Here is a 27,947-nt window from a genome sequence, read left to right as displayed (position 1 = left end):
AACGAGTTGAAGAGGTTTTTGAAAATTGGCAAGAGACATCGGACAAGCATCATCCTTCTTTTTAAAAAAACACAAGTCGGTTGACCCTCCCATTTGTTTGCACTGCTTTCAATTAAAATTGTAGTAGGGACAGAGAACGAGTAGTGTCTGTATTTCTCAATTTCATCAACACACCAAGTATATCACTTTTGGATAACATCACTAGGCTTTGAATATCAAGGATTGAATATTCAAATATATTTATTGTAGTCTTCGGCTTCATCATCAAATAGGGAACTCGTTAACATCAGGCTCACACATTCATCATCATCATCATGCCTTGTTTCAAAGAATCAACACCAGAACAATCTGCCAATCAAAATATCAACAAACAGTTGGCCAAAGATCATGAGAAGCAAAAATCAGAAATTAAATTGTTGTTGTTGGGAGCAGGTAAGTGGAAGACCTCAGGAGTTCTTTTTGAAATTCATCCTTCTTTTGAATGGTCAAAACTTGATATTTATTGATGCCATCATCATCACGTTGTTCTCGATATGGATTTATTCAAATTTATAATTATTCAAATTTATATTTTTGGGTCTTTGCCTCTTGGTGTTGTTTACTACTACTGCTCTCTCACGATGATGATATATTGTCCATCACGACTTAACTTTGTTTTATGACGATGATGATGATCATCATGTTAACATTGTTGTGGATATGATGATCGCCTCCACCTTTAACACCAATTTGATGGATGATTGGACAACACTTTCGACACACTTCTCACATCTGACTGATGACCATCACACAATGTTCTCTCTTCCGTTACTCCTTGTCTCACACGACATCTAACGGACCTATGTATACTCTCTGACCTCGTTTGACACTTCAACACAACTCTCTCTTTGAATGTTCACTTCTTTCGTTTCACACAATGTAGGAGAGTCTGGGAAGTCAACCATCTTCAAACAAATGAAAATTATTCACCACAAAGGTTACACTCCTGAAGAATGCCTCAGATTCAAGGATGTTATTTATGGCAATACATTACAATCCATTAGAGTATTGATTGAAGCCATGACAACTCTGAATCCACCAGTTCAATTTGCAAATTCTTCAAATATTGAGCGTGCAGAAAAGTTCACACGAATTCCTGAACAACAAATTATTCTTAATGCAGCAAGTATAATCTCACCAGAGGTTGGAAAAGATATTAAAATGCTGTGGTCAGACGCTGGTATTCAGCAGGCATATAGCAGACGAAGTGAATTCCAATTGAATGACTCAGCAGCATAGTAAGTATTTCCAATATGGCTGTTGGCTAATGATCAACCTTTATGCAAATATTGCGAACAAAATTGTATCATTTTTCAACAGTTACTTGAATGATATTGAACGATTGACAAGCCCAAACTATCAACCAACACAACAAGACGTCCTTCGTTCCAGAGTTAAAACCGTCGGTATTGTGGAGGCTGATTTCACAATCGACGGATATAAATTCAAGATGATTGACGTAGGTGGTCAACGTAACGAAAGAAGAAAGTGGATTCACGTGTAAGTATTAATGTTGGACGCACGATTTGTGCTTAGGAATAATTGTGACACGTTTCTACATCCAAATGATATAATGTTACATCATACAGCTTTGACGAGGTGACCTGTATCGTTTTCGTTACTGCTCTTAGCGAATATGATCAACAATTATTTGAGGATAAGGAAATGAATAGAATGCAAGAATCTTTGACCTTATTTTCTGAAATTTGTACCTCTCGTTATTTTAAAACAACTCCAATTATTATCTTTTTCAACAAGAATGACTTGTTTGAAGAGAAAATCAAAGTGAAAGATTTGAGCGCTTGCTTCAGTGAATATACAGGAGGCCGAGATGTTGAGAAAGCAAGACAATTTATCATCAACCAATTTATGAGTCGGTCTGGTGCTGCTAAGAGCGCCACTTCCAAACAAGGAAGGCAAGTGTACAATCATGTCACCTGCGCCACAGATACAGGGAACATGAAGAAAGTTCTTGACGATGTGAAAAATACTATCCTGATTGACCACATGAAACAATTGAACATGATGTAATGTGCATATTATACTCGTAGTCGACTACACTATTTAACAAACTTCCTCACTTTCACCTTTGCCCTACAGCACGTGTAAAATTCTCCATCCACTTTCCATGTATGTTATAATACACACACAATAATTTATTTCACACAAAAACAATAAATTCGAAACTTGTTAAGCAATCACGCACTGGGTGACGCGTGTAAATTCATTGATTTTCCATAATTCTCGCCCTTGTTGACAGGGCTGTTCTCAAGGGAACAATGTAGTAAGGCAGGCCAATTTTGTTCTCGTGTTTGTGTAACTGCCTCGTAATTGATATCCAAATTGTTGACGTTGAATGACTAACTCCCTCAACTTGGGGCTATGGAGGGTAGTGAACGAAAGTTTATAAAATTCCTTGCCTACCCTACACACGTACGTTTCCATGTCGTCACGCTCCGACTCATCGAATCTTCTCGTTCGTGTTTCTTTTGCGGCTCTTGCTCCTCCACCAATTGGTGTTGATTCATGAGGAAGATGCTCTTACTGCCATTCCAATCACGGGCGAGATGGCGCACGCTCGATTCGAACACTGAAACACGTGACTGCGTCCAAGCCGCCAATTCACATGACCACCCGAAACACGTTTTTGAGGTGTAGTGTTCGGAGATGATACTGTTTGTTGCTCCGCGATCATATTTCTGACACCCAACAATATACTATATTACTTTCTATTTTCCTTGCTGAAATTAAAGTGGTGAGAGAGAATATTTTGTGTGAGTCTTTGGCAATCTTGAACGAAATGGTGAGGATGAAGCATGTGGAAATGAAACAGTAAATCTTGACTCTTTGAAGGTACTACTCTTGGATTAGTGGATTTGATGAGCTGGAGATAGGAAATGAGTTGTTCATCCACCCATCTAGAAAAGCTGTCCTTTGTGTTAGAAATGTCTTCGATGGGACACATCTTACTCAGCTCAATAATGTGTTCCGTAATAAATTCCACAGCAGAGTATGCTCTTGGAAAAGGAGGACTTGTAATTGTAGTATTTTCTGGATTTTTGGTTTGAGAAAGGGCGAATTGCAAGAAATCTTCCTGAAGTTGTGGTGGAAACATGGCAACTTGATGGGTATTCTGCAATGTCCGTTTTCTTTGCAAGAGCAGCTTTGTAAAATGTATGTGAGGAAGATTATTCAAATTTTGACCCGTCTTGTAAAAGTTGTCGAGTAACAAGAGGTGCAACCCAATCAAGACATCATCTCCAACGAACATGACAGTTGGGTGTAAGAGGTTCTTTTCTAAAATTTCAAATGCAAAATATCTTGCTTTTTCTTGCATTTTGATCAAACATTTGGCAAGAATTCGGACTGGCGCAATATCTTGCTTGTCAGCTTTTAAAAGCGAGAATGGTTGAAATAGATTGGCAACATCCTTCAAAAAGTGTAAATATAATTTCAAACCTTCATCAAAATCAATACTAAAGTTGTGATATTGTGAAAGAGGAGTGACACACGGCTGAGTAATCACAGCCTCCATTAATGAAATAATTCCTCTCTTGGACGAGTCCAATTTACATACACCCGTAAACATAGGGTGTGCTTCAATTATGTTGTATAAAGTGTTTTTAGCTGCATTGTCACTCTTGTGAACAAATACTAGCTTGTTGCTATGGCGACTTAGACTTCTTGACAGCACATGCTCTTTTGGAAGAGTTAATTGTTGAAATGGATTAAACTGAAAAATGCTGTTGAACCACTCTTCATTGTCACTATCGTTATCATGACCGCTAAGTAATGAGTCGAATTTAGTAATAAAATAATCTTGGTACATTTCAAAATGAAACATTCCACAAAGAAGATAAATGTCTATCCATCTCATATTGCTGTACAAATCCTTAAAATGAGAAAGATTTTGGTTGATATTCTCTAATTGAAAGAGAGATATTAAATTTGAGCTATCACTTTGACGAGCAACTCTCTTGAGAACATTCACAATCCTTGTGGCAAAAATTTGATGTGAAGCGCTCTCGTCGTAAAGAATTAGTTGATGCCATTCAGGACATACGTTTGAACAGTTTTGTATCAACGACTGTGTGTCAACATATTCAAAAACACTTGCAATCACATGATTTCTAACAAAATTTTCAAACAATTGAGATTTTTCACCCCGATCATTACAATATCCTTTTTCTATATCGTCATTGTTTTCATTCATTCTCACTGATCTTTTCATTCTGCTTTCGTTTCTTGTCATTTTGTTAAATAACCTTTTCACATTTCCAAGTACAACTCTTCGTCTACGGCCAACAAGCGATTGATCTAGCTCAATTTCACCCATGCATTCGTCAACAGTGCTTGGAGAAATACCGTCGTTCAACCACTTGGTTAAATCGTTTTTCAAAAAATCTGTATCCCACATCAAAGAATTTCTCCTAAAAGTAATATATAATTTTTCAAACTGAGGTGATGAATCATCCGAACCAATTCCCATCAACATGATGAATTCATCATCGGAAGGAGGCTCTACTTGACAATCTTTTTTTGCAGGACTTTCTTTCTGATTTTTAATGAATTTTCTAAAAAGCCATTCCCGAAGATTGGTTTCTAAGGTCATTATGTTGCTGCTTCTTCTGCGAACTGATCGCCAGCCCTCATAACCACTAAAACAAGGCATTTTTTGTTTGTTGAGTATGATGAATGAAACTGCATGCAGTTCAACTTCAAGGAGGATTGATTCAGTGAAAATTCGAGATGGAGTTCATAACAAGTTCAAAAAACAGATTTTTGTTTACAAGGGCATTCAACATTTTTTATCGTCATGTGCAGTTACAGACAAGCTTTTGAGAAATTTACATAGGAACAAATAACTAATAGATCACGGCAAATAATGAGCCCTTTCAATTAACTAATGGAGCAGATCATTCATGGATATTACAGGATACTAAACCTCAAATGATTTTTTTCTTTACAATACCATGCATTGTTTGGACTTCCTATGTTGTGGTTTGCTGTTCTTTTGTTTCTCTTCATGATCAAAATAAGCCTTTATGGCTCTTATGAAAACATCATGAATACCTCCTCTTGTAGCAGCACTACATTCTCGATAATCTTCTGCTTGTAACTCCTGAGCAAGCTCGACTCCTTGGTTATAGGTAAGTGGCATCAAATCTCGAGATTTGAGAATTTGAAGAAATTCGACATTGTCTCTTAAATCAGTTTTGGTTCCAACCAAAATGAATGGTGAGTTAGGACAGTGATGTTTCAATTCTCTAAACCATTTCACTCGAACGTTGTGATAGGAATCTGGGTTTACAACGCTGTATGCGAGGATGAACACATCAGTTTCAGGGTACGAGAGAGGTCGAATTCGATCGTAACTAATTTTTCGTCATTGACAAGGTAATTTAATTTGGAACATCAACTCGATTTTCATACTTACTCTTCTTGACCAGCAGTGTCCCATAAATTCAATAGCACCGTTTCGTTTCCATACTTTACATGTGCACTGTAGTTGTCAAACACTGTGGGAACGTAGCTGTCGTCGGCTACCTTACCAAAGGCAAAGGAAATTAACATCATGGTCTTGCCAATGCCTCCGTCTCCAATACAAACAAGCTTCAGTGATTTTGTGTCTGCGTATTCTTGCATTCTTTGAATGATGGTTGTTACTTTTGTTTTGTTTTCAGTAAAGCATCTTGTGACTTTAAACCCTAGGTTGGTGGAACGAGTTCTTTGTTCATTTTTCTTGAAATTGGAACTTGAATCATTGACATTTGACAGAGAGAGTTTCAGGATTCAACACCTACAACGATAGAGGGTTTGCCTTAACATAATTAAGGCCATTTGCAACTCATCACCTCCCTCGTCAAGAAGACTCCTTCGTTTTCAATTCTAAAAAAAATTGTTCGATTTGTAAAACCAATTGTAAATTTGTAAATAGTAACCTATATAATAATGACCAAACCAACACCATCAGCGCCGTCCAGCAACAGCAACAGTGCTCAACCACCATCGTCAGGAATATATCCCAACATCCGAGAAGGAATCATTGAATTGGTTGAGTCTAAACCACCTTCTTTGTTGAACAACCAAGGCAAGCCATCATCGTTACCAGCATCAAAACCACCAATTAATAATAATAAGAATAATAACAACAAAAATACCAAACCACACCAACATGACTTTGATTCTGACTCCGATGAAGAATCATTGATCGGAGGAAGCAAAAAAACTTCATCTTCTGGTGGAGAACGAGTTACTCTAACAAAGCAATACATCTATGAATTTCATCAGCATAGACCGTGTAGAGATTTCCTGTTTCTTCTCTTATTTATTGCTTTTTGCTTGGGCATGATCATTATTGCTTTTCAAGCGGTTGCAAAGCGACGTGAATATATCAATTCTTTAACCAACGGTTCAGATGGTGAGATGAAAAGAGATTCTACAGCTGGATACAAAGCAAGCATATTTGATATTATTACCCAACAAGACACCCCAAACAATATCAATGGCTTGGGCAGCTACTTTGCGCCATCATGGCGAGAAATGACAAGACTTTTCTATCCTACAGATTTTCTTGGGCGAGTGTGTGGAGTTGATTATTCTTCTCAAGATCACTCGGTTGAGTCATTAGAAATTGAAAATAGAGCAACACTGTTTGCAGATTCATTGATAAACAGAGATTATTGGAAAGAAGACTTATCTTCTAGAAGATATTTGTGGGTTGTCAACGAGAAGGAGCTGTTCTCTTCTCTCGAAAGTGCCAATTTTCACTCATTTAATGCAAGCACAGAATTATTCGAAAATTGGATTAAATTTGGGGGTGTTTGTGTTGAGAGCTGTCCGAGTGGAGTGACCACTCTCAATAACGTGAGATATCACAAGAACAACAATAATGAACCTACCGAAATCCAAGACGAATTTTCAGGACAATCATCAGAAAGCGCTTCCCTCATTTCTGATCAATGTCCTCCTTCTCTTAGGCAAACAACTGTAGAAAAGGTGACACAACAAGTCCAAGCAGGTAATACAACAACAGAAAAGGTTGTATTTGTCAAGAAAGAAATATGTGCATCGAAAAGATATTTCTTTTCAAATGACGGAAAACCAGAAGCCAAGTTTTTTGAGGTGACTACAGAACGAGAACATTTATCTCTAATGGGACGTTGCATTCCATTGTTGAAAACGAATAAGGTACCAGCTGACACAACACCAGCTGACATTCAACAATTATATGCCCAGCAAAAAGAGACAATAGCTAGTTTAATGCAACACATTTCTTCGCTCTCTCCAGTATCATATTTCAGTAATACTATCTCGCCATATCTTGAAAATTTACCAACTCTATCAACGATTGAAAAAACTATTGATATCAAGCAAGTGTCTGGATTGGTGCCTTCTTTTTTAGAAAAATTTATGGTACAAAGTATCATGACACTTTATAACAGTTGGAAAATTGTCCTTATAGCCATTGCAATCACTGCTGGTATATCCTTTATATGTGTTGTGCTGTTACGAGTTTTAGCGAAACCTTTAATTTATGGAACGGTAGGCCTATTAATGATTGGATGGTTTTCACTTTCAATCACACTTTTGGTGGAAGGTGCTTCTGATCTACACTTCCAATCAACTTCTGGTTCCAAGACAGAACAGCTTGTTTCATATCTTTCTGACCTATCGTGGGAGAAAAGCCTCTATATTGCCACTGGAGTATTACTTTTATTAACGAACCTATTATTTACGTTTTTATTTTGGACAAATTGGAGAAAAACTCTGTCTAGAGCAGTTTCAATCATCAGTGAGAGCGCTATGATTATCACTACAGTACCACAAATGTTCTCCCTATTCCCCATTGTGATATTCATTATTGGACTGGTATTTTGCGTTTGGTGGTTCTTTGTTGTAGCACTCTTGTTTACTAATGAGTTAACAAGCGCTGGTATTGTTGACGCATCATCCTTGGCTTCGAAATTGACCAAGACTGTGGTTACTGCAAATGATGGAGCCACTGTTTCAGAGAAAATTCAATCTCTATCTAATCCAACAACCTTTATTCTCACGCTTCAGTCACACCTACTGAAAGGCTGGTTTGCATACTTTGTGTTTGGATTTTTTTGGGTTTCTCAATTCCTTTTGAGTTTTGTCACCATTGTTGTAGCAAGAGTGACATCTCAATTTTATTTTAAATTTGGAAATGTTTCAGGAACCATAACACGAGCACGTAGAGGCGAGTCATCGGCTGTTCTGGATAATTTTGAAAAAACACTCATGTGCTTAAAACTACCTGTATCCCAAGCCAGTTTATTCGTTATGTTTTACAATGCTGGAAGCGTGGCTCTTGCGTCATTATTTGTTGGGTTGGTGAAATATTTAATTCTAGTAATTAAGACCACTCTATCTGTCATGGGGTATCAACAGGAGAAAGCTTCAATCTCTGATCAAGTTCAAAATCAATTCGCAGTATTGAGGATCATTAATTACGTGAGAAACAATTTTCTCACACGATTTGTTCAGCGAATTCTCTTTTCCTTGCTTCGCATGCTTGAAAAATTTATGGAGTTCTTTGCTAGAAATGCCTTAATTCATTGTGCTATTTTCGGTACATCATTCTTCCATTCAAGTTTGAGTGCAACCAAATTAATGAGGAAAAATATTACTGTGATTGCTGTATTGGAATGGATTACAGATTGGATCATGTTTTGCATGAAAATGGTAATCGCAGTGATCAGTGTATGTGTGGCCTATACAGTTATTCATTCTCAAGACGCATCTATTGGAGAATTAAGCCAAATTGTTGGAAAACTCTCCTCTGCATACAACGAACAGGGCCAGTATGGTCTTTTTGAGATGGTATTTGGAGGAAAAGAATGGCTGGACGTTAATCGTAGCTTTTTATTGCTTATCTTTGTATTTTCATTAAGTTTATTCGTGAGCTCCTTGTTTATTACTATTTTCCAGACAGTTATTGACACAGTTCTTCAGTGTTATTTAATCGATTTGGAAATGTACAGAAAGAGTGGAGCTTATGGTGACAATAATTCAAGAATTAGTAGTGCTGAAATGATACAGCTCATGGAAAAAGAAAAGGAAAAGAATTATATGTGGCTTGAAGAAGATAACATGTAAGAAGCTGTATCACCTATTTAAGGTGCAGATAAACAATACTGTTAGAACAGATATTTTAACAATCGTATCAGCACGTTCCATGTCATCAGATTTTCAGTAGAGATTCATCTAGGTTTCCATGCATGGCTTTGTCAACTCCACATTCCCCTAAATGCAATCTCTACTATTGCAAGATCATGGAGCTTGTTTTTGAAGTTCGTAAAATCGGCTGAAAATTTTTAAGAACTTCAAAAACAAGCTCCATGATCTTGCAATAGTAGAGATTGCCCATTTCAACGCCACTCAAGTCTGTTAGTGTTTTTGCAAAATAATTAACGAAAAATATATTTGTCTGATGTGTTTTGACTTCCATCTAAATATGTGTTGATTTCTTGTGGTGTGTCTCTGTATGTATTTTCAACAAACTAATATAATTCAGAAGCACACAACAAAATCAATGCAGGTTCATACAACACATCTTGAATACAATGAAGAACCACACTTCCATACAACTGAATTAAAAAATTGGTGCATTGTCACAATCCGAATTTGTTGTTGATATGGACTTGCCGTTTGTTTGTGATTGTTGTCATGAACTAGTTAATTCAAAAAGTTGTAGAGAACAAGGGTGCCAAGGTGGATATCAGTTTCTCTGTGGCTGTGGCGAAATTATTGATGTGAATTCAATTAGAAGTCATAAATGTAGTGACAAGAACATCAAAGGCAAGGGCAGGAAAGAGTTCCAATTTTCTAATGATAAAGCTGATGCTAAAGGCGATGATTATCTATATATTGGAAGCAATAATGGATTAACTCAAGTGAATTGTACAATGGAAGAAAAATGATTGGCTTGGTGGCAATAATACTACAGAGAGGGATAAAATGCTTCACCATTGTTTAGATGTCCTGTATTTGTATATTGCAACTGAAAAATCATCAGTGAAAGTATTTGTAGCAATATTGATGAAATATGGTCCAATTAAGAAGGAAATAGAAGCTAGGGATCATGACAGCTTTAAACGTGGAGTGCGAGAAGGCCTTGACAAAATGGTAAATCATTTTGCAAATGTTGCACCTGTGTTTCTAGCAGGCACTAAGGTGACTGCTGATTCGTATGACAAATTAGTCAACCTAAGAATTACTAAAAGAAATAATGATCTTCAAATAGAGTGTGAAAAGATTGTGATGGTGAATGATCTTGCTACAAGTTTTGGGAAAACATTCATCAGTGAAATTATATCTTGCACAATTGATGCAAATGAAGTGATCTATCGTTATTTTGATATTAGGGTTGTAGTACTGAAATATATACTCCAATTATTTTTGAAAAAACTAATTGACGCCAGTTCTTTTGTGCTGATAACAAAGCTAAACAAGCAACAATTGGCAACTCTATTGGAGGGCATAAACGTTGCAATCAATGTGATGAAAATTTTGACAGTGTTGAATTAGCATGTTACAATCCTGATAGACTTACTCAAATAACATTTCAAGAAGTATTGGATCGAGCACAGTTGGGAAGAAAAGAACAAAATCAGCAAAAATTGGGGTTGAAGAGAGTTTCAGGTTGTGTTTTAGCATACTTCTCTGAAAGGCAAAAAGTGGATGTTGGGTTGTTTCACAAATATTTCAATCAACATACCAGGTCCCATTGCATTGCTCAGTCATCTGTCACCAAATATCAAAGAGCCTTGTGTTTGTATGAAGAACTCTCCCAAGTTACAATTAATACTCAAATAGATAACCACAACATATTGCATGTTGCTACTCCAATAGCTGAATGTTGGTTCAACATTGATGGGTCAAACAATCTTGTCACTAATTTCAAGAAATGCTCTTGCACAAATAATCAACAACAAAAATGTGATACAATTTGTGAGCATGCTTGTTTTGTACACATATTGTTGCATTATAATAGAAAAAATATCACTTTGGAAGATCTAGCTTTGAAGGATGTAGAAATATGCTCTGATGCAAGTCATGTCATTCCAGGAATTTTTGATAGGCTCAAACAAAAACTTTCAGATGAAAAAGGGTTCAAGCTTGACATTTTCGTTAATAATGCTAAAAAAATTCTGGGTCATAATGTTTCTTTGGGTATGATATCACATAGTGATTAGAAGTTCCTGTTGCTGCATGGATGTGATTTGTTTGGAAAAATGTTGCCTAAAGATTATGGACAAAATTTGTCTCAAGATACTTCTTGTGGGAATGATATCTCCAATTCTCATCCATTTGATATGAACAAACTAAGTATTTTAGATGGTCATGTTAATGTAACCTATGAGCACCGTTTTTCACACTTAATCAGTAGTGGAATTACCTCAAAGGTTCCAGCTGTGGAAGACAATTCCAATAATAGAGTTGTAAAACAATCAATTGGTAATCTGTTATGGATGTTGACAATGCTGCAAATAATAACAGCAATATCTGTAATATCAGAGAATACCTTCAAAAAAGAAAACTGATTACCAAATTGCATTTCATATATGCACCTTTTTGTTAGGCATGTTATGTGTTGAAAGGTTTGGGCCTGAAATGCACACTCTATATTTGCATGAATTAATGTATCATCTTACAAAGCAATTAGAAAAACGTAGGCTAACTCTTTCCGGAACTGATAAATTTGAAGGGTTTTTCGCACCATTGAAAAAGCAATACCAAAAAGGGTGTCATAGAAAAGATGAGGCTGATCGTCATGTTACTATCAAACGAAATGGTCAATCTCAGCTTGGATTATTGCTTCCACAATTTGTAAAAAGTAACAATAATTCCAAAATTTCAGAGTGACTGGAAACTTTTGAACTGAAAAATATTTTCATACCAAAAGAGTTAATAGTATCATCTGATATTCATAAGAAGAGCTTTGAAGCTAAATTGAAAGAGCTATATCAGGTATTTCCAACAACAAAGTTCCTTGGAGAAAAATCCATCTCTGATATAGTTGTAATTAGAGAGGATGAACTCTATTTAAATTCTCTGCCAAGCCTGAAATTTACCTGAATAATGTTACACCATGGTGCTCTCGAATGGAACAAGATTCTTCCTCAAAATCTTGTTCCAATGATGGCTGTTCCAATATGAAAGCTGCTTCATGTGTTATTCATATGTGTGTATCATGTTGTGTTCGTAATGGATGTGTTAAGGATGCACATATTTGCACTTACTATAAGAAGAGCAAATTGTACTCTAAGAATGCAAATCTAAATATTGACACTCAAAATCCTCAGAGAAAAACAGCTGTAAAATCTAAAGCTCCACAAGGATCGAAAAATATAGTACGACCTGTGTTTGGGGAGGTTCAATTCATAAATGCAACAGTTGAAAGGAATAACCAACACTACCTCCCAACAGGTACTACTTTGACATGGGTGCCAGAATATGGTAATAATATCAATAATTCGACAACAAATCCAATGGCCAGAATTAATCCTCCATCAAAAATTGCTCACTTCACACAAAATCAAAGACTAGATAATCAACAACCAAAAGACTCTCTTACACAAACATCAGTGTACAATATTGGAACACAGAATGTCAACCCAATAACTCGATCATTCTCTCAACAAGTAGAGGATCAATCATCTCAACAAATAATTAGAAATGGAGAATCAGTAATATCGGAGAGAATTGATAGTTCAAGACCATCATCACAATATTCTCTATCTAATCCACCTTATACCACAATAATGGGACAAGGATGTAGCTCGGACATAACACAACTAATTGCAATTCCATGTCAGTCCTTTGACAATATTACAACCTCGAAAAGAATTGTAAATAATTCAAGATCCAACACACTCAAACAATTCAATACTGGAATGACAAGACAAGGTGAGAATTCAATAACTCAATTGTACTCTCAACCAACAAGAAATCAATTCTCATCTCAATTACTATTGGGTCAAGTGTCACCATAGCTGCTCCAACCACAAACAGTTAAAAAATCTTACTATCCATTCGAAGAAAGTAATTGTCAACAATTTGTCAGCCCTGGAATATTACATCCATTCAGTGGAATTACAGAATGTGCATCATATTCAATGCAACTTCTAGAGTGTACATTCAGCAGTGAAACGACACTACAAACTCTCTCTCAGTCAATAGAAAATCAATCATCTCAGCTAATGGGCAGTAATCCGAGAACAACATTACACTCAAGCCATGAAATTTCGGAAAATGCACAACATTCATCAAAGAGTTGTAACATCAATCGTATTGCCACAAGCCTATCCCGTTTGTCATCAACTCACAATCGTGTAGAACCATATCCAAGGAACCCACAACAAAACCGAATCGGAGCGCAAAGCCAATTCCAACAAAATTGTTTTGAATTTTCAATGAATACACCTTCTACGGTAAGTGTTTGATTAACGTTGGAATGATAATTATTATTGCCATCAGAATACTACGAACAAACGTAAAAGAGAACTATACCTCTGCTAAAAAGAACAAATAACTTCACACAGGGCAGTGGTTGTATTTTTTTGATGTTTCTGTTGGCTCAACTAACAATTATCACCACAAAAACAACCAACAACGAACAACAGTGAATGATTGAAAGCATTGTAGATAATTCTATTGAATCTATCTCGTTTTATTAATTAATTATTAAACCAAAAGGCTTTCTTATTGTTTTACACGATTAAAAGTGAATTAATACACAGCAACATCGGAACAACAGCAAGTTTTTTGTGTGAGATGTTTTGTGACAGCTCTCTCTTGACAAGTTTGTGCAGAGAGAGTCCATCAACATGCTTATTTATAAAGTTCAAACACTAACATACTTGAGCAATAAGACATCTCCAACAAAAAACCACATTTATCCGTCTCTAAACGGAATACTGACCATTATCTTTGAAATCGTTTTTCAGGAGAAATCAAAGCGATTGGCGCCTATCGACTTTTGCAAGGATAAAAAGTTGACAAATCTCGCCTTATTTTGTCCTTGGAATCACCCATCATTAGTCCTCCTTATTGTTATATTCGCCAATCGCCCACCCATCATTGGAAACGGAACAACTACAAGAAAATGACGAAAATTCACCCAGAACACCATACACTGTCTGCCACAACCAACAGCAGCAAACCATCCTTTAAGAACAAACACAAGTCTCAGCAGCAAACCAATGCCTCATTGTCCTCCACTAAACGAAAGAGCAAAACTAAACCAAATCCCATCAATGACCGACTTGAAAAGCTTCCCATCTCGTTGAAATTGTTCCTTATTGTCATATTTGCCTTCCTCTCTCTCATTGTATTTGCTTGTATTTTGGTGTATAACTCTGTGCTAGACCTGCAAGCTTCTCTTGTCATCACAAATGTCTCCACGTTGACTACATTGATGGCCAATTTGGTTCATAGCAGCCAGATTGAAAGAGCAGCCTCGTCATTGTATTTAGGTTCCAACGGTACTGATTATTGGAGCCTTGTATTGGAACGAAGAAGCAATACAGATCAGGCTTTACTTCAATTCAGTTCTGAACGTGAAAGATTAATCAAAGAGCTCAAAACCTCATCTCCATTGTATATACAAGTGCTTAAAAGTTTTGAAACAGTGGATACGTTTATCCAATCTCTCAGCTCTTTAAGGGAGAAGATTTTGAAGTTGCAGTTCCGTCAACCAATTGAAGCTATTAACTTCTATTCCAACTGGAATTTGGCCATGATTGATACAGTTACTGTTGTATCGAGTTTGAGCTCAGAGTCGACTTTTATTACCATTCAGTCTGCTTTCAATACATTGTCTTCAATGAAGGAGTTTACAGGTAAGTGTTCAGAGCAATGTTGAATCACAAGTTATATTTTCACAGGTCAAAAACGAGCGATCGGAAGTGCTGCACTCGCTTCTCACCAAATGCCATTAGATAACTTTCTTCTCTTTGTCCAAAACCAGGCGAAAACCACACTGCTTCAACACTATTTACATCTCAAAGATGTGTTTCATATTTGGGATACATTCAACAAAACTGTACTGAGTACTAACGAATTTGCAACATCTCTAGAAATGGAGGCATATATCGTCACAAATACTAACAATTTGACTCAATATTCTGGATCTGATTGGTTTGGTAACATGACACAGCATATTAACAACATGAGACTTGTGGAGATGTATATTAGTGATTTATCACTTGATTACGCATCACAGCTGTTTCAGAGATCTATTAGCGTCATGATTGGCTACATTGTTAGTGCCTTTTCTGTTTCGTTGATATCAATCATTTTTGCCCTCATTTTCTCTAAATCCATTGCGTCACCCTGGCATAAAATTGTTGAGCTTCAACGAATTCAAGAAATGTACAAGAGCTTCATTCCTGCTCATGTGCTTCTCCAAATAGAAGGTAATAATGGCGACGACGGTGATTATGTGCAATTGGAAGAAGATGCAGAACCGAATGATGAAGAGCCAAAATCACCCTCTCATACCTCTACCAGTAACGCTAGTAGCGCCTTAAGAACTAGTTCAAAACATAACAAGGTTGACTTGGCATCTAGATTTTCTCTCTATCTTGAAAAGAAGAAAGTTTCCATGATCCAAGTTAAAATTCAAGGATTGAGTCACATTATGAATGAGATGTCACCTATTGACATTGTGGAATTGTTGAAAGACGCTTTTGAGAAGATTCAATTTTCAACAAAGTCAACAAGCAGCTTGATGGAACATACTGACGACGAGTGTGTGACTATTGCATTTAATGCATCAAAGGATCAATCAAAGCACGAAGAAAGAGCTCTCAAGACCTGTGTAGATTTGAACAACAAATTAAGGGAATTGCAAAATTCAAAATGGAAAAATAGTTCCAAGTCTCAATTTTCAGAATTGGCTACCTCGCGTATTGATTTCAAACTTGCTGTACATGTACATCAAAGTCTTTGTGGTAATATTGGAACAGCGGATGTGAGGTCATTTAAGATATTAGGACCCATCCAAGCCAATCTCACCCGATTGACAACGTTCGCTTCTCAAATGAACGTTCGAATTGTGTGTGATGAAAATATTGCCAAAACATGTCATTCTTTGTATCACATTAGATTTGTAGGATTTGTGGACTTTTTGGAAGACGACACGTCAGCCACTAAATTTGTCGGAGCTCGACACGTTCATGAGGTTGGCCCTCCTTTACAAGTTTGTGACGATGAGTGGCTATATGAACTTGCGCACAAACAAAAGAATGAAGAGTGGACTGGTTACAATGCTGCTTGCAAAGAATACTTCTCAGGTAATTTTGAAAAAGCATTGTTTGGCTTTGAAGAATATACCATCAACAACGAATCTGACTTGCCTTGCAAGAGTATGATTGAGTTGTGTCGAATGCAGTTTAAACAAAAGTGTTGAGGAAGAGTATCCATAATAATGAATTCAAAGAAGTCCCCAAAGTGCGTTCCAACTTGTTGCTAAGTGTTTGATGTAGATCAAAACAAGTGTCAATTGAATTTTCCAGAAAAAAAATGATTCGGCAAGCCTGCAGAAAATCCATCGGAGGCAAAGCACCGAGAAAGGGATTGAAGACCAGAGGTCAGCAAGGTATGGACACAGTACTATCCATGGATCATGATTTGGATATGGAAGAGCTTGCGGAGAGACTCAAGAACGTGGTGAAACTGAAGGAGAAATTTTCATCGTCAATCATGATGGAAGGCCACAACGATGAACAACTTTTGGTGGAATATATCAACACAAAATATGGCCCAGTGGATGATTTAGTAAAATATTGGATTTACATGGACCTAAAAAAGAAGAGAATGCCTTCTTCTTTGAATGATATATTGACTCGGAACTCACAAGCCGTGTTGATTCATGATTTGAAAAAGCTGAGCCTTGATCTCAAGTATGAGATTTTGAGCTTTTTACCTACATATTCCAGAAGAAGTACATTTGATCCTCCTTGTGATGGCAATGTAAAAGACTCATTCATCGACCTTGAATTTAAAATTGATGAGCCGATTGTCACATACCATAAATTGAGATCAATTAATAAGGAAATGAATCGAAGAATGGTTAGAAGACTACTTACCCTGAAGCATCTACGCATCTGTAGACCTTTAAAGAAGCAACATTGGCCCAAGTTGATACAATTGTTGCAATTGCAGCATTCTCAACAAGACCATATCATCAACAATCGACCTATTGATCTAATCTATCTTTATGAATCAAACGATGGGAATTCCTCAAACGTTACGAATATTTGGGATAGTGGTTTTTACCCAGGTGCGACATATAACTCATTTCAGCACATGAATACGCATAGTAATTGGAGATCGCAATCAGTGAATGGGAATGTGGGATCTGTCTGCGAAGAAGTAAAAGGGAAGTCAGTGGAGAACATTTTCACGAGAATAGATCAAGAAAATTTGGAACAGGAATTGCTTGAAAGATATCAACAAAATCGTTCCAATCACACAAATGGAGTAAATGATACAACCTCCTTCTCTGAAACTGGACTGCATACCTTCCCTCTTAAGGACATAACAGAAGAAAAAAACCTTTATTCAGAGGCATTATGTGAGCACAAAGAAGTTCTGGACTACAATTATGGATATCCTAACATTGAAACATTTGAAAATCACACCATTGAAAGAATATCCATTTATGTTGACAATGTAGATTCATGCACTCTTTTGAACTCTTTAGTTTCAAGTTGCAAGATTTTGAAAAGTTTAGACATGCTCTTAACAACAGATGTTGTCTTCAATTACAATTTAAATTTACAAAGCGATTCACTAGAATACATTCGCATTTTGAATAGTTCAATGGAATATAATTCAATGTATTGGACGAGGTAAGTTCCATATTGAGATGGTCTATCCAGATGACTAATATTTAAATAGTTTTATATCCAGTATACTGAATCCTCAGCTTTTGCCTAACCTTAAACAATTGAGTTTTGAGCCGTTGGCACAATTAGATGCTACTACAACTACCTTTCCCGTATTTCACATGTTTCATACAGCAAATGTCAATGTTAAGCGCAAGAAAGGAAGTGAAATAACTCTTGTTCAAAATTTGGTTGCTGGTCATGGTCATGATTTAGATGTTTTAATTATTCTTGCATGTGATTTGACGCTACAAGATGTAAAAGAATTGGTTGATCTTTTTGGAGCTGACTTGCTATACGAATGCCAAATTATCCACCAACTCATTTACAACGAAAGTCAAGACATGTTAAAAGCAAAAGCTATTGCAGAGCACATCTTTGGCCATTTGTTAACTCCATTGAATTTGAGTTCAATTTTTTTGATGACAAGTCCAAAATCACATGCATTGCTACAATACTTGATTTATATTGGTGAAGAATATCAGAGTGGAATGTTAATGAATGCTCAAAAACATATGGATGTTATTCGCTCGAACACGATTTTGACCGCTGCAATCTATGGTTGGAACATTTCCACTCAACTCAGACATTTCCTTCCTTTGGCTATTCTTACCACCAATGCTCCATCCATAATCGTTTCCACTCTCAAATATTTTCATGTAGATGAGCAAGACATTGAGTCACTTGTGGTGAACTGTTGTTACCAGTCTAAGATTGAAGTTTTGAATGATTTAGTGTACTACCTTTCAAAGAGAAAGAGAGATTTACTTTATCGCTTACTTGTGAAAAAGATCAAGCGATCAGCTCCTTCAAACAAAGAGTTTGTGGTTACTGTTCCAATTATGACACTCCTACTTGATAACAATTGTAACAGTTACTTGATGGTTAAAATAATAGAAAACATGGACCAGCAACTATTTGACTCTATTGGAGCGAATGAACGGGGTGACACAATTTTGCACTTGTATCTTCTGTTGAGCAGCAAAACAGACTACAATGTGCTGTTCGCATTAATCAAGAAAGCACCGGGTCTTGTTAACCATGTTAACTGCCATTTGCAGACTCCTCTTCATTTGTGCCTATTTGACTGTCACTCGTTTGTGTTTGGCGAGCTAGCCAAGCTTGGTAATGTCGAATCGAAGGATTACATGGAAAGAAGCGCCACACATATTGCAATGGAATCAACACATAACATTGGTCGTCAGTTTGTGGATGATTTGAAAAAGGGCCATAAATCACGTCATTAATAAACGTTCTCTTTACTTATTCTCAAAACCAAGCTCAATGTCTCCTTTAAGCTGCTTGGTCGAAAACCAGTCCCTGTATTCGTTTGTTGCTTCGAATCTCGCAAGAGTATCCATCATGTTTAACAAAATTTCTTTCATGAGAATCTCGTCCACGCTTGCGTATGGTGTTTTCATGCCCTTATTCTTTTTCATAAGCTCAGTAAATCTTTTTTTTCCTTCTGAAGAAATGTTGATTTCGAACGGAGCGTATGGCCGCAAGAAATTACGATCAATTTCAAGCATTTCGTCTTCAAAAAGTTCTCCCTTCTTCAAAAATGTTTCCAACAATTCGTAAAGCACTAAATTTTCAATAGAATGTTCGTTGATCGAATAGATTTTGAAAATATTTCTAAAATCGGAATCATTAATAAGTTTGGTAAACGATGACTCTTCTTGATTTCTGCCACGAATCTTGTCAATGGCTCCTTTAAACAGTTCAATAATTATGGCATTTCCTCCCGCTACCAAATAACACAAAATAAAAAGCACCAAAAACAGTACTTTAGACGCAACGTTGGTCGTACTCGAAAATAACATGTAAATGAGTGTCGAAATAACTGCAGTGAGTAACATCATTACCAAATCAATTCTCAAAAAAAAAGGATCGTCGAAAATAAAGTAATACAGAACACCTTTTTGTCTAATCTTCTTTCTATTGACAATCAAGTCAATAATCAAACAAATCAAACTAATAATGGATAGAAGAATAATAAGTGAGGAAAATGGAACGAGAAACAGCAACTCAACTTGCAAATTGTAGGCAGAGAAAATCATTGCTCCTGCATCGCCATACCATGACACATAATAGGGAACCCAAAGCAAAAATGTTATTGCAGTAAGGACCAAAGTGAACACAAACGCCATAACTCGCGATGTCAGGAATTTGTGGATTCGAAGAGCTCTATTACTAATGTCATACTTCTTTGATGCAAATTTGTTCATAATCCAATACAAGTTCTTCAAATGATAAAATCTCAAAACAGTCACACAATACGTGGAGAAGAACAGAGAAATGAACAAGTTTGGATAGATACCAGTGGCAGCGAACGCAGTATTCTTGTGAAAAATGTCAATGTACTGTCTATTCCAGATAGGCTCTAAAAAGTAGAGAGGCAATAAGAGTAAACAAAGTGGACCAATGTATGGCAGCAAAAGTCTCCTTTTCAATACAATGTTCTTTGTTCTAGACCGCACAATAAAAGTTGCAATAAATCCAGCATAAAATAGAATGGACAAAGCAGAAATACAATATAATATGCCATCTTTGAACATGAAATATTGATAGGCATCGTAAAAGTTGTAATGAAACATTCCCAAATAATTATTGAAAGAACTGTAACAAGACAATTCAAGTAATCTGCTTGAAATATAAGAGTGAGCATTTTGCTTATATTTCTCAAATTCTGCAATTAAAAGTGTCTCATTGAACTCGTTCGAAGTGTTAAATCCTTCCTCAGAAAGAATCTTTTTAAAGTCGCTTGTCTCTTGTTCATAGAGAGCTTTTAGTGCTCTCCAATGAAATTCATTGGTATAAGGTATTTCGGGAGCATATTCAATAGGAAGAGAATAAACTAAGAATGCTTGAAGGGTAACCCATTGTCGAGCGGAAATATATCCCATTCCTGTGCTCTTTCGAAGAAGAGCCAAATGATATTCTCTCATTTGGCCAAGCATGGTTGAGTTTGTAATGTTGCACTGAAGCATGGCAGGATATTGTAGAATTGGATTCAAAATGCTTGTTTGAATGTCATTCTTCAGGGCTTCCACAATTTGATTTTGTTGTGCTTCAGTTAACTGTGACAACAGCTCTTCTTCGCTGACTTGAGGTTCAGTTTTTAAAATTGTGACAGACAAGACTCCATTCGTTGGCAATAGTTGGGCATAATCTGCCAATTTTAAAGCATCATAACTCGAAGAAGAGTAATCACTTAACAACAAATTATTCTTAAAATTCAACAACAAGTGATCCACATGATTCATTGAGAGTGATAGGATTGGTATAGAACTCCACAATGTATCTAGTAACCAATGTTCATTCTCAAGTTTAGAATAGAATCCAATGGAAGAACTATCTTTCTTCTGAATATTCAAACTCTTTGACAGGATGGAACGAGCATGTTTCAATTTTTTGATTGAAGACTTGGTTTCCTCTGCACCATTGAGCCATTCCTCAAAATACCAATCCGTATAATTCCAAGATGCCATCATGTAATGAGCAGAGTCCGTGCAACATGCTCTCATTGAATCGAAATGTCCATTGGTATTCATAAATTCCACTAAACTTTTGGTATCTGTAATGTCTGACAATGCTCGACTCGTGCTATTGTATGTGTTAAATAATTTTGGAACGAGAGCCAGTTGAGGAGAATGAATATGAATGAGATGAAAGGGCATGATGGTAGACGATGGTGATTCTTTGAAAACCTTTTCAGTAATTTTCATCAATTCGTCAATGGAAATTGTCTCTATGGAGAGGGACGTCAATTCTGCATGCACGATTGTGTGGTGCGAGGAAAATAGTACAAACATCATGATCATCATTACGATGGCAAAAGTTGTTTTGATTTGAGAGAGCATCGAGTCAGTCCTTCTTGTTGTTGTAGTAATATCGATTCGAATTTTTAGAGATAACCATGATGAACAAAGTCTTGACATTGTTTCTACTACTTGTGGACTCTTTATGAAGTGCCGTACTATTTCTCCTTCTCGTTCACTACTGACATGGAGCGTACTGAGAGTCTCACAAGAATCTTCACCACTGGCTACTGTGTGCTTTGACCTGTTTGTGCTTGTTGTCATTAGGAGTTTTTTTTGAGAGGACAAAAAGAACGTCAATTATTACCAAAATCAAAGAGAACTGGCTTCTGGGTCGGTATTACGCACAGGCCAATCACAGTGTCTCGAGAGGGAAATCAGATTGGAGTTGAGGTTCACGATGCAGATTTGTTCTTTGTTTTCAACTTTCGAAAAGAAACCAATCAAGCGTCTGGTTTGAATCAATCAAAAATCATTTCATTCGTATTGAACGAAAGTTGAAAACAACTAAGGGGATGAGACACAACGCATTGTTTTTTGTCCTATTAGACATTTGTAATTAAACTTCAAACACGCACTCCATTGAGATGCAAAGTCAATCCGTTCAACCTTACATGATTGGTTATCAAATCAAAATACCAATTATTATAATGATTTGTTCAAATTTTTGTTCGTCTCACTAAAGAAAAAATGTCCTTCTTTCCTTCATCACACAATTCTTCTCAACAACAACCACACCATCACTCATTGCAACAGCAGAATGGCGATGGCACCGATTCGGAATTGATAATAACCACCTCTTTCAACAAAGAAGATGAGAATCAGCAATCTTTGGGACAGAATTTCATGAGTTCATCATCGCCGCCGTCCTTGTTGGATTCCAAAGAAAAAACGAATGATGATGATGAATCTCATGAGATTATGTTACATGATGATGATGGCTATCGGGGCGAAGAAGAAGAATCAGAAGGATCACAACATGGCCATGCTCGAGAACGTATTAGCAAATGGAACATGTTAAAAGATGTGGCATGGAATATGACCATAGTTGGAGCAACATCATTTAGAGGAGGTGTGGCGAATGTAATGAATAGAGTTTGCAGTAAAAAAACGAATTGGTTGAGTATTGAAGAATTTATGGAAGTCTATAGTATGTCACATTTAGTGCCAGGAGCTAAACCATCACAAATTGGTATGTTCAACAATGGATGATGTGTGAGAAATATTGAGGAATATTTACCTGATGAGGATTTAGCTATGGGTGTTGGTAGGTTCAAGTAGTAGACGAACATTATATTTTAAATCTGAAAATTCAACACGCTACGACAATGCATGAACTGTTCTTAGCAATACCAAAATATGGAATGATTGGAGGAATGTTGTCTTATTTATTCTTCTCGATACCTGGATTTATTTTGTGTCTTGCCATGGGACTGTTTATGTATGATTACGACAGCAAGACAGCTCCTCTGTGGTTCGTTCATGCACAAAAAGGTTTAGCTTGCAGCGGTATTGCATTTGCTCTTCAGTCCGTAGCAAGATTTTCTTCTCTACTCGAAAGTCCAGACAAGAAAAAAGGAAAGAAGAACAATGATGCCAAAGGAGAATCAAACGAATTGTTTCCGTATATAATTTTGACAATAGTTGCCATCATTTCAATGTTGTACCGAAGAAATTGGCTTCTACCTGTTTTATTAGCTATAGGATCTGTTCTTTCAATAATTTATTCCGAAATTAAGGATAGACTTTCAAACAGAATTTCACATTTTGCACTCTATGAAATGTTAAATGTGAAAGAAAAACAGTTTAACAAGTTATCATGGCGAAATCAATTAGAATTTATTTTACTGCTTTCCAAAACGTTTATTCCCAAGTATTCAAGAGAAATGAAACAAAAACGAGCAGAGCTTGAAGATGAACATATTGAGGGTGTGAATTCAAGCATCACTCCACAGCAAGACACTAGTGATGATGGAAAACATCCTTTCAAACATTTCGCGTCGTACAAAGTTGGCATTTCTCTGGTTGTGCTCTATTTTGTGATGTTGGCAGTATTTATGACAAGCTCATTCATTGTAGAGAGTATTCCAACAGGATCTACCATGAGCGCAACTACAACAAGCTTAGTACCACCGACAGTTTCACATGTTCTCTATCAAAATGGCTCCTCTGATGCTACACCAACCAATCAAGTGAGAAAGATCAATGTATGGACCGAATGGATCATCATGACCTCATTCTTTTATCGTTGTGGCTCCTTAATTTACAGTGGAGGTGTTGTGAACGTGGTCATCATCAGAGATGAAATGATCGAACGAGAATGGGTGACCGACGAACAGTTTATCAACGGTTACAGCTTAACCAACGCTGCTCCAGGTCCACGTTTTAGTTTAGGATTTTACTTTGGTGCCATAATTGCAGGTAATTTTCTGAATGCTGCTGTTGGAAATAATTCCACACAAATTCCTTCCAATAATTCTACTGCAGTAGACTCCATGATTTTGAAACAACAGCAGTCGTTATTATCAAAGAACTTGGATCAAAAAGATACCATGTCTTTGACTGCAACAACAACAACAACAACCACTGAATATTCTACCTTTACACGATATTTCTTACCAATATTCTACGGTATGCTTGCTGGCATTGCCTTTCATTTACCTGGATTTATTTTACTATTAGGAGTTGTTCCATTATGGGGAGCACTGAGGAGCAAACCTATTGTACAAAAAGCAATGGTTGGAATTAATGCTGTTTGTGTGGGTTATCTCATTAACAATATTGTGATTTTGTGGATCTCTGTGGTGGGTACCAGTGTTCCATTGGGGGCCGTATCTTTTTTGACCTTTTCTCTTCTAAATTGGCTTGATTGTTATCCTCCAATTGTAGTATTTATTGGAGCGGGAGCCGCGGCAGTGCTTGGAGTGGTTATTCCTCTTTAATTGATTCTATCATTACTGACATGATACCGTCAACCAGTGAATTTTATTCAAAAAATTTTGAGGGCTCTGATGTCATTCAAAGGAATTGGAAAAAGGGCTTCATTGTAGTATCGATAATTCTATGGATGTGAACGATGAATGAGCTCTATTTCTATCAATTGTTTTATATAAGAGCTCAATTCCTTAACTTTCTTTTCAAAAGCGACATTCAATTTCAAATATAAGGTAAAAGACAGTAATTGGTTCTGTATGAGTCGAGGTAGTAATTTTGAGAGAGTTCAGTACTTTTAGTGATCGAAGTCGATATTTGAGATCGTCATTCATTTCACGAATTTTGAGTCGTGAAACCAGAGGGAATTTAAAAGATGGATGGTTGAGACTCACGATTGTCGATGAACGTACCAATCGAGAAGTGCTATTGGAATGTTTTTGAGAATTTTCCAATCCAACACCTCCAATAAGGTGAGGTCGATTTGGGACATTCTCCCATTATTAATTAATTCAGAACACACTAGTTGCAGCTTTATTTCACATCAGGTTTGACATTCCAAATGTAAGGAGAACCCTACAAGGGGAATATTCGATGCCGAGGCTAAAGCTTGGTTCTTATTGCTTTGATATTGGATCATAGATACATTTCATCATACTCCTCTATTTCTTCTGGTGATAATTGTACTGTTATCAATCTCCCTTCATTTCGCATTTTCTGCATTATGGCCTCTCTTGGTTGTTTATCCGAATTTAAATGATTTTCTTCTTTTTGATGGCTTTTGGTTTGTTGCTCCATTTTAATTTTTTTAAAAATAGATGCTGTGCAGCAACAACAACTCTTTCAACAACATGGAATTTAAAACAATCAAAATACTGTAGAGGTTCGAGGACATACACTTTAGCACCTTACACCTTACACATTAGTGCCGATTGCAATGGCTCGAAGTCCCAAAAAGGAGATGCAAAGAGCACTGACACTAAGTGTAGAGGTTCACGGAACGTTCATAAGAGAGCTAAATTAGCCATTAATACCGACCAAACAGTCTTAACGAAATTTAGAGCAGAATACAATCGTTATTTACAGAAAAGATTATTATTCTTTTCTCTTGATTAAATGATCTCGAAGTGGAGCTAACCTGGTTTTAAGTTCGTTCAACACGTTACCTCTCACCTCATCTGCATTGTTTTCCGTACAAACGTTAATCTGGAAACACTGAGATACATCCAACGCATTAGGTTTGGTCCCTAAAACACTTGGCAGGACGTTGTCGAAATCTTTCTGCAGCAAATCGGACACAATTTTTCCATGACGAAGTGACGACAGTCTCCCTGCACCTAAATAGAAGCAACCACACCATCCTTCCACAGTGTGTAATTCCTCTTTCATACGGCCCATATCTGACTTCAGTTCTTGGAGTTCATTGGCATGGTTTTGTTGCATGTGTTCCAAAACGTTGATCTTCTTATCAATCTCTTGCTTATTTGTCCTGATCATCTCATCACACTCTTTCTTCATGCTCCTAATCATCTCATCAAACTCTTGTTTATTTGTCCTGATCATCTCATCACAATGTTGCTTAATAGCACTAATCTTGATCTCAAACTCTTTATTAAAACTACGGATCATGTCCTCACACTCTTTCTTCATACTACAAATCTTCTCATCCATCTCCTTTTTCATCTCTTCCATGTGGAAACGAAAATAATCATCAGCCTTATCAGAAATGTCCTGTAGATCAACTTCTTTCGCTTCAACGAGCTCCTTTTGGTACATCAATGCTAGTTCGTCAAACTCTTTATCACAACCAGGAACCTTTCTTCTTTTCTTGTCTATTTCTGTAATGAGAGCAGTTTCCACAACCACTCTTTTTCCTTGTGTTTTCTCCTGCTGTGTTAGAACTTCTTTCACAGTGAAGCGGTTGTTGGTTTCGCAGAACATCTCTTGGTGGAGGTTATGTTTTATAAACTGTCCAAAAGGAGTGGAAGGCTGCAAAGCAGGTTCCGCTGAAGGATTGGAGCTGGACATTTTTTTTAAGGGTGAACACGCATTTTTCCACTTAGTAACAGCTATTTGGGTTGGCGGGAAGCGTTTCAAAAATCAATAGTGGCTACGAGGAGTTTAGTAGGTCGAAGGTGTTTTACACTACACTCATGAATAAAGTGAAACGACAGGCATACTGCTTTTGTTTTGAGGGAACATTCATCTTTTCCCGTTTGATGTTTGAAAGAACTCGGAACTAAAGTAGAAGGGTTTTCTGATAGGGTTTGGGAAGCTGGATACTAATAAAATTCATCATTATTCAATTAGAGGAAGTGAAATAGACTCAATTTATTTACAAGTCGGAATTTGTTTTTGATTGTTATGCACCAAAAGACATTGCCACCAAGACGAAGGTTCCAATCACAAACAACATTCGGTCTGGATAGAACATCATTGCATACGCACATAAAGATCCACAAACTAACAAGGATGCCAATTTCAAATAAAATCGTCGTTGTTTATCTGGCTCATTCATGACAAGCTCTCTCGCTGCTTTTCTTCCCAAATATTTGGCTAACACTGTAGCGTCAGTGAAGGACGGGGTGGATGACTCTTGAAGTTGTTGTTGAGTTTTTTCATTTGAAAAAGAAGTGGCTCTTCCACACTGACTACAAATGGTGTGTGGTAATGAGGTGGATTCGATTGTGAACTCTGCCGAAGAGGTAGTGGTCGTAACTTTGGGTGGTTGGTCTTTAAAGCGAGTTGAGTGCTTACTGAATGACCTTGTTTGAGTAGAGGTGACCAGGTTCTTGAGGAGAGAGTATGAAAAGGGTGTGCCCTTTTTACATCTTGTCAGGAGTGAATTGAAGTGCTTTTGCCACACAACATGGAAGAGAGGCTTTGGGAACATTTTTTCAAGGTGAAAATGTGAACATGAGTGATCTTGCAGGTTGTTTTAGGAGCAGGGCAAGGATTCGTCTCTCTCGTTCTTTGATTGGATCCAACAAGGTAACCATGAGTGAGGCAGCCAAAAGTCAATCCAAGTCAGTTTAACTGTTTCAATGATTCTTAAACTTTCGTTCACAAATAAAAACGAAAGAGTATTCACTGCTTTCACTTTCTTTTTTACTAATATCCCACACAGAAATGAACAAACGTTGCTCCAGAGTTGTATTCCTCAATGAATTGACTTACAGATCACAAAAACAAAAAAGTCTAAGTTCCATGTTCCTGCTTGTTGGTATCTCTGGAG

At 36.8% G+C, this 27,947-nt stretch overlaps 12 protein-coding genes across 12 annotated transcripts; 7 read left to right on the top strand and 5 right to left on the bottom strand.

The window, feature by feature from the left end:
* Nucleotides 1–314: 314 nt before the first annotated feature.
* Nucleotides 315–2,070, top strand: C9374_009012 (uncharacterized protein; the record flags this gene model as incomplete). The annotated part of the gene is made up of 4 exons (XM_044699153.1): nucleotides 315–432; nucleotides 923–1,277; nucleotides 1,360–1,539; nucleotides 1,629–2,070. 4 exons carry the CDS (start codon nucleotides 315–317, stop codon nucleotides 2,068–2,070), a joined length of 1,095 nt encoding a protein of 364 aa, XP_044545189.1.
* A 691-nt stretch (nucleotides 2,071–2,761) lies between these two features.
* On the bottom strand, nucleotides 2,762–4,711 carry C9374_009011 (uncharacterized protein; the record flags this gene model as incomplete). The annotated part of the gene is made up of 1 exon (XM_044699152.1): nucleotides 2,762–4,711. The coding sequence occupies one exon, from the start codon at nucleotides 4,709–4,711 to the stop codon at nucleotides 2,762–2,764; it is 1,950 nt and encodes a 649-aa protein (XP_044545188.1).
* A 291-nt stretch (nucleotides 4,712–5,002) lies between these two features.
* C9374_009010 (uncharacterized protein) lies at nucleotides 5,003–5,685 on the bottom strand (the record flags this gene model as incomplete). The annotated part of the gene is made up of 2 exons (XM_044699151.1): nucleotides 5,003–5,414; nucleotides 5,477–5,685. The coding sequence occupies 2 exons, from the start codon at nucleotides 5,683–5,685 to the stop codon at nucleotides 5,003–5,005; spliced, it is 621 nt and encodes a 206-aa protein (XP_044545187.1).
* A 306-nt stretch (nucleotides 5,686–5,991) lies between these two features.
* On the top strand, nucleotides 5,992–9,162 carry C9374_009009 (uncharacterized protein; the record flags this gene model as incomplete). Its single annotated transcript, XM_044699149.1, has 1 exon — nucleotides 5,992–9,162. One exon carries the CDS (start codon nucleotides 5,992–5,994, stop codon nucleotides 9,160–9,162), a length of 3,171 nt encoding a protein of 1,056 aa, XP_044545186.1.
* An 861-nt stretch (nucleotides 9,163–10,023) lies between these two features.
* C9374_009008 (uncharacterized protein) lies at nucleotides 10,024–11,261 on the top strand (the record flags this gene model as incomplete). Its single annotated transcript, XM_044699148.1, has 2 exons — nucleotides 10,024–10,329; nucleotides 10,488–11,261. 2 exons carry the CDS (start codon nucleotides 10,024–10,026, stop codon nucleotides 11,259–11,261), a joined length of 1,080 nt encoding a protein of 359 aa, XP_044545185.1.
* Nucleotides 11,262–12,170: 909 nt separating this feature from the next.
* Nucleotides 12,171–13,061, top strand: C9374_009007 (uncharacterized protein; the record flags this gene model as incomplete). The annotated part of the gene is made up of 1 exon (XM_044699147.1): nucleotides 12,171–13,061. One exon carries the CDS (start codon nucleotides 12,171–12,173, stop codon nucleotides 13,059–13,061), a length of 891 nt encoding a protein of 296 aa, XP_044545184.1.
* A 1,112-nt stretch (nucleotides 13,062–14,173) lies between these two features.
* C9374_009006 (uncharacterized protein) lies at nucleotides 14,174–16,480 on the top strand (the record flags this gene model as incomplete). Its single annotated transcript, XM_044699146.1, has 2 exons — nucleotides 14,174–14,909; nucleotides 14,955–16,480. 2 exons carry the CDS (start codon nucleotides 14,174–14,176, stop codon nucleotides 16,478–16,480), a joined length of 2,262 nt encoding a protein of 753 aa, XP_044545183.1.
* A 113-nt stretch (nucleotides 16,481–16,593) lies between these two features.
* Nucleotides 16,594–19,207, top strand: C9374_009005 (uncharacterized protein; the record flags this gene model as incomplete). The annotated part of the gene is made up of 2 exons (XM_044699145.1): nucleotides 16,594–17,924; nucleotides 17,974–19,207. 2 exons carry the CDS (start codon nucleotides 16,594–16,596, stop codon nucleotides 19,205–19,207), a joined length of 2,565 nt encoding a protein of 854 aa, XP_044545182.1.
* A 12-nt stretch (nucleotides 19,208–19,219) lies between these two features.
* On the bottom strand, nucleotides 19,220–21,640 carry C9374_009004 (uncharacterized protein; the record flags this gene model as incomplete). Its single annotated transcript, XM_044699144.1, has 1 exon — nucleotides 19,220–21,640. One exon carries the CDS (start codon nucleotides 21,638–21,640, stop codon nucleotides 19,220–19,222), a length of 2,421 nt encoding a protein of 806 aa, XP_044545181.1.
* An 831-nt stretch (nucleotides 21,641–22,471) lies between these two features.
* Nucleotides 22,472–24,723, top strand: C9374_009003 (uncharacterized protein; the record flags this gene model as incomplete). The annotated part of the gene is made up of 3 exons (XM_044699143.1): nucleotides 22,472–22,973; nucleotides 23,037–23,048; nucleotides 23,129–24,723. 3 exons carry the CDS (start codon nucleotides 22,472–22,474, stop codon nucleotides 24,721–24,723), a joined length of 2,109 nt encoding a protein of 702 aa, XP_044545180.1.
* A 1,084-nt stretch (nucleotides 24,724–25,807) lies between these two features.
* On the bottom strand, nucleotides 25,808–26,740 carry C9374_009002 (uncharacterized protein; the record flags this gene model as incomplete). Its single annotated transcript, XM_044699142.1, has 1 exon — nucleotides 25,808–26,740. One exon carries the CDS (start codon nucleotides 26,738–26,740, stop codon nucleotides 25,808–25,810), a length of 933 nt encoding a protein of 310 aa, XP_044545179.1.
* A 334-nt stretch (nucleotides 26,741–27,074) lies between these two features.
* On the bottom strand, nucleotides 27,075–27,605 carry C9374_009001 (uncharacterized protein; the record flags this gene model as incomplete). Its single annotated transcript, XM_044699141.1, has 1 exon — nucleotides 27,075–27,605. The coding sequence occupies one exon, from the start codon at nucleotides 27,603–27,605 to the stop codon at nucleotides 27,075–27,077; it is 531 nt and encodes a 176-aa protein (XP_044545178.1).
* Nucleotides 27,606–27,947: the final 342 nt, after the last annotated feature.

This window comes from Naegleria lovaniensis, assembly GCF_003324165.1.
Source record: "Naegleria lovaniensis strain ATCC 30569 chromosome Unknown tig035, whole genome shotgun sequence".
Taxonomy (NCBI): Eukaryota; Heterolobosea; class Eutetramitea; order Acrasida; family Naegleriidae; genus Naegleria; species Naegleria lovaniensis.
This window is presented reverse-complemented; position numbering and strand designations above follow the sequence as displayed.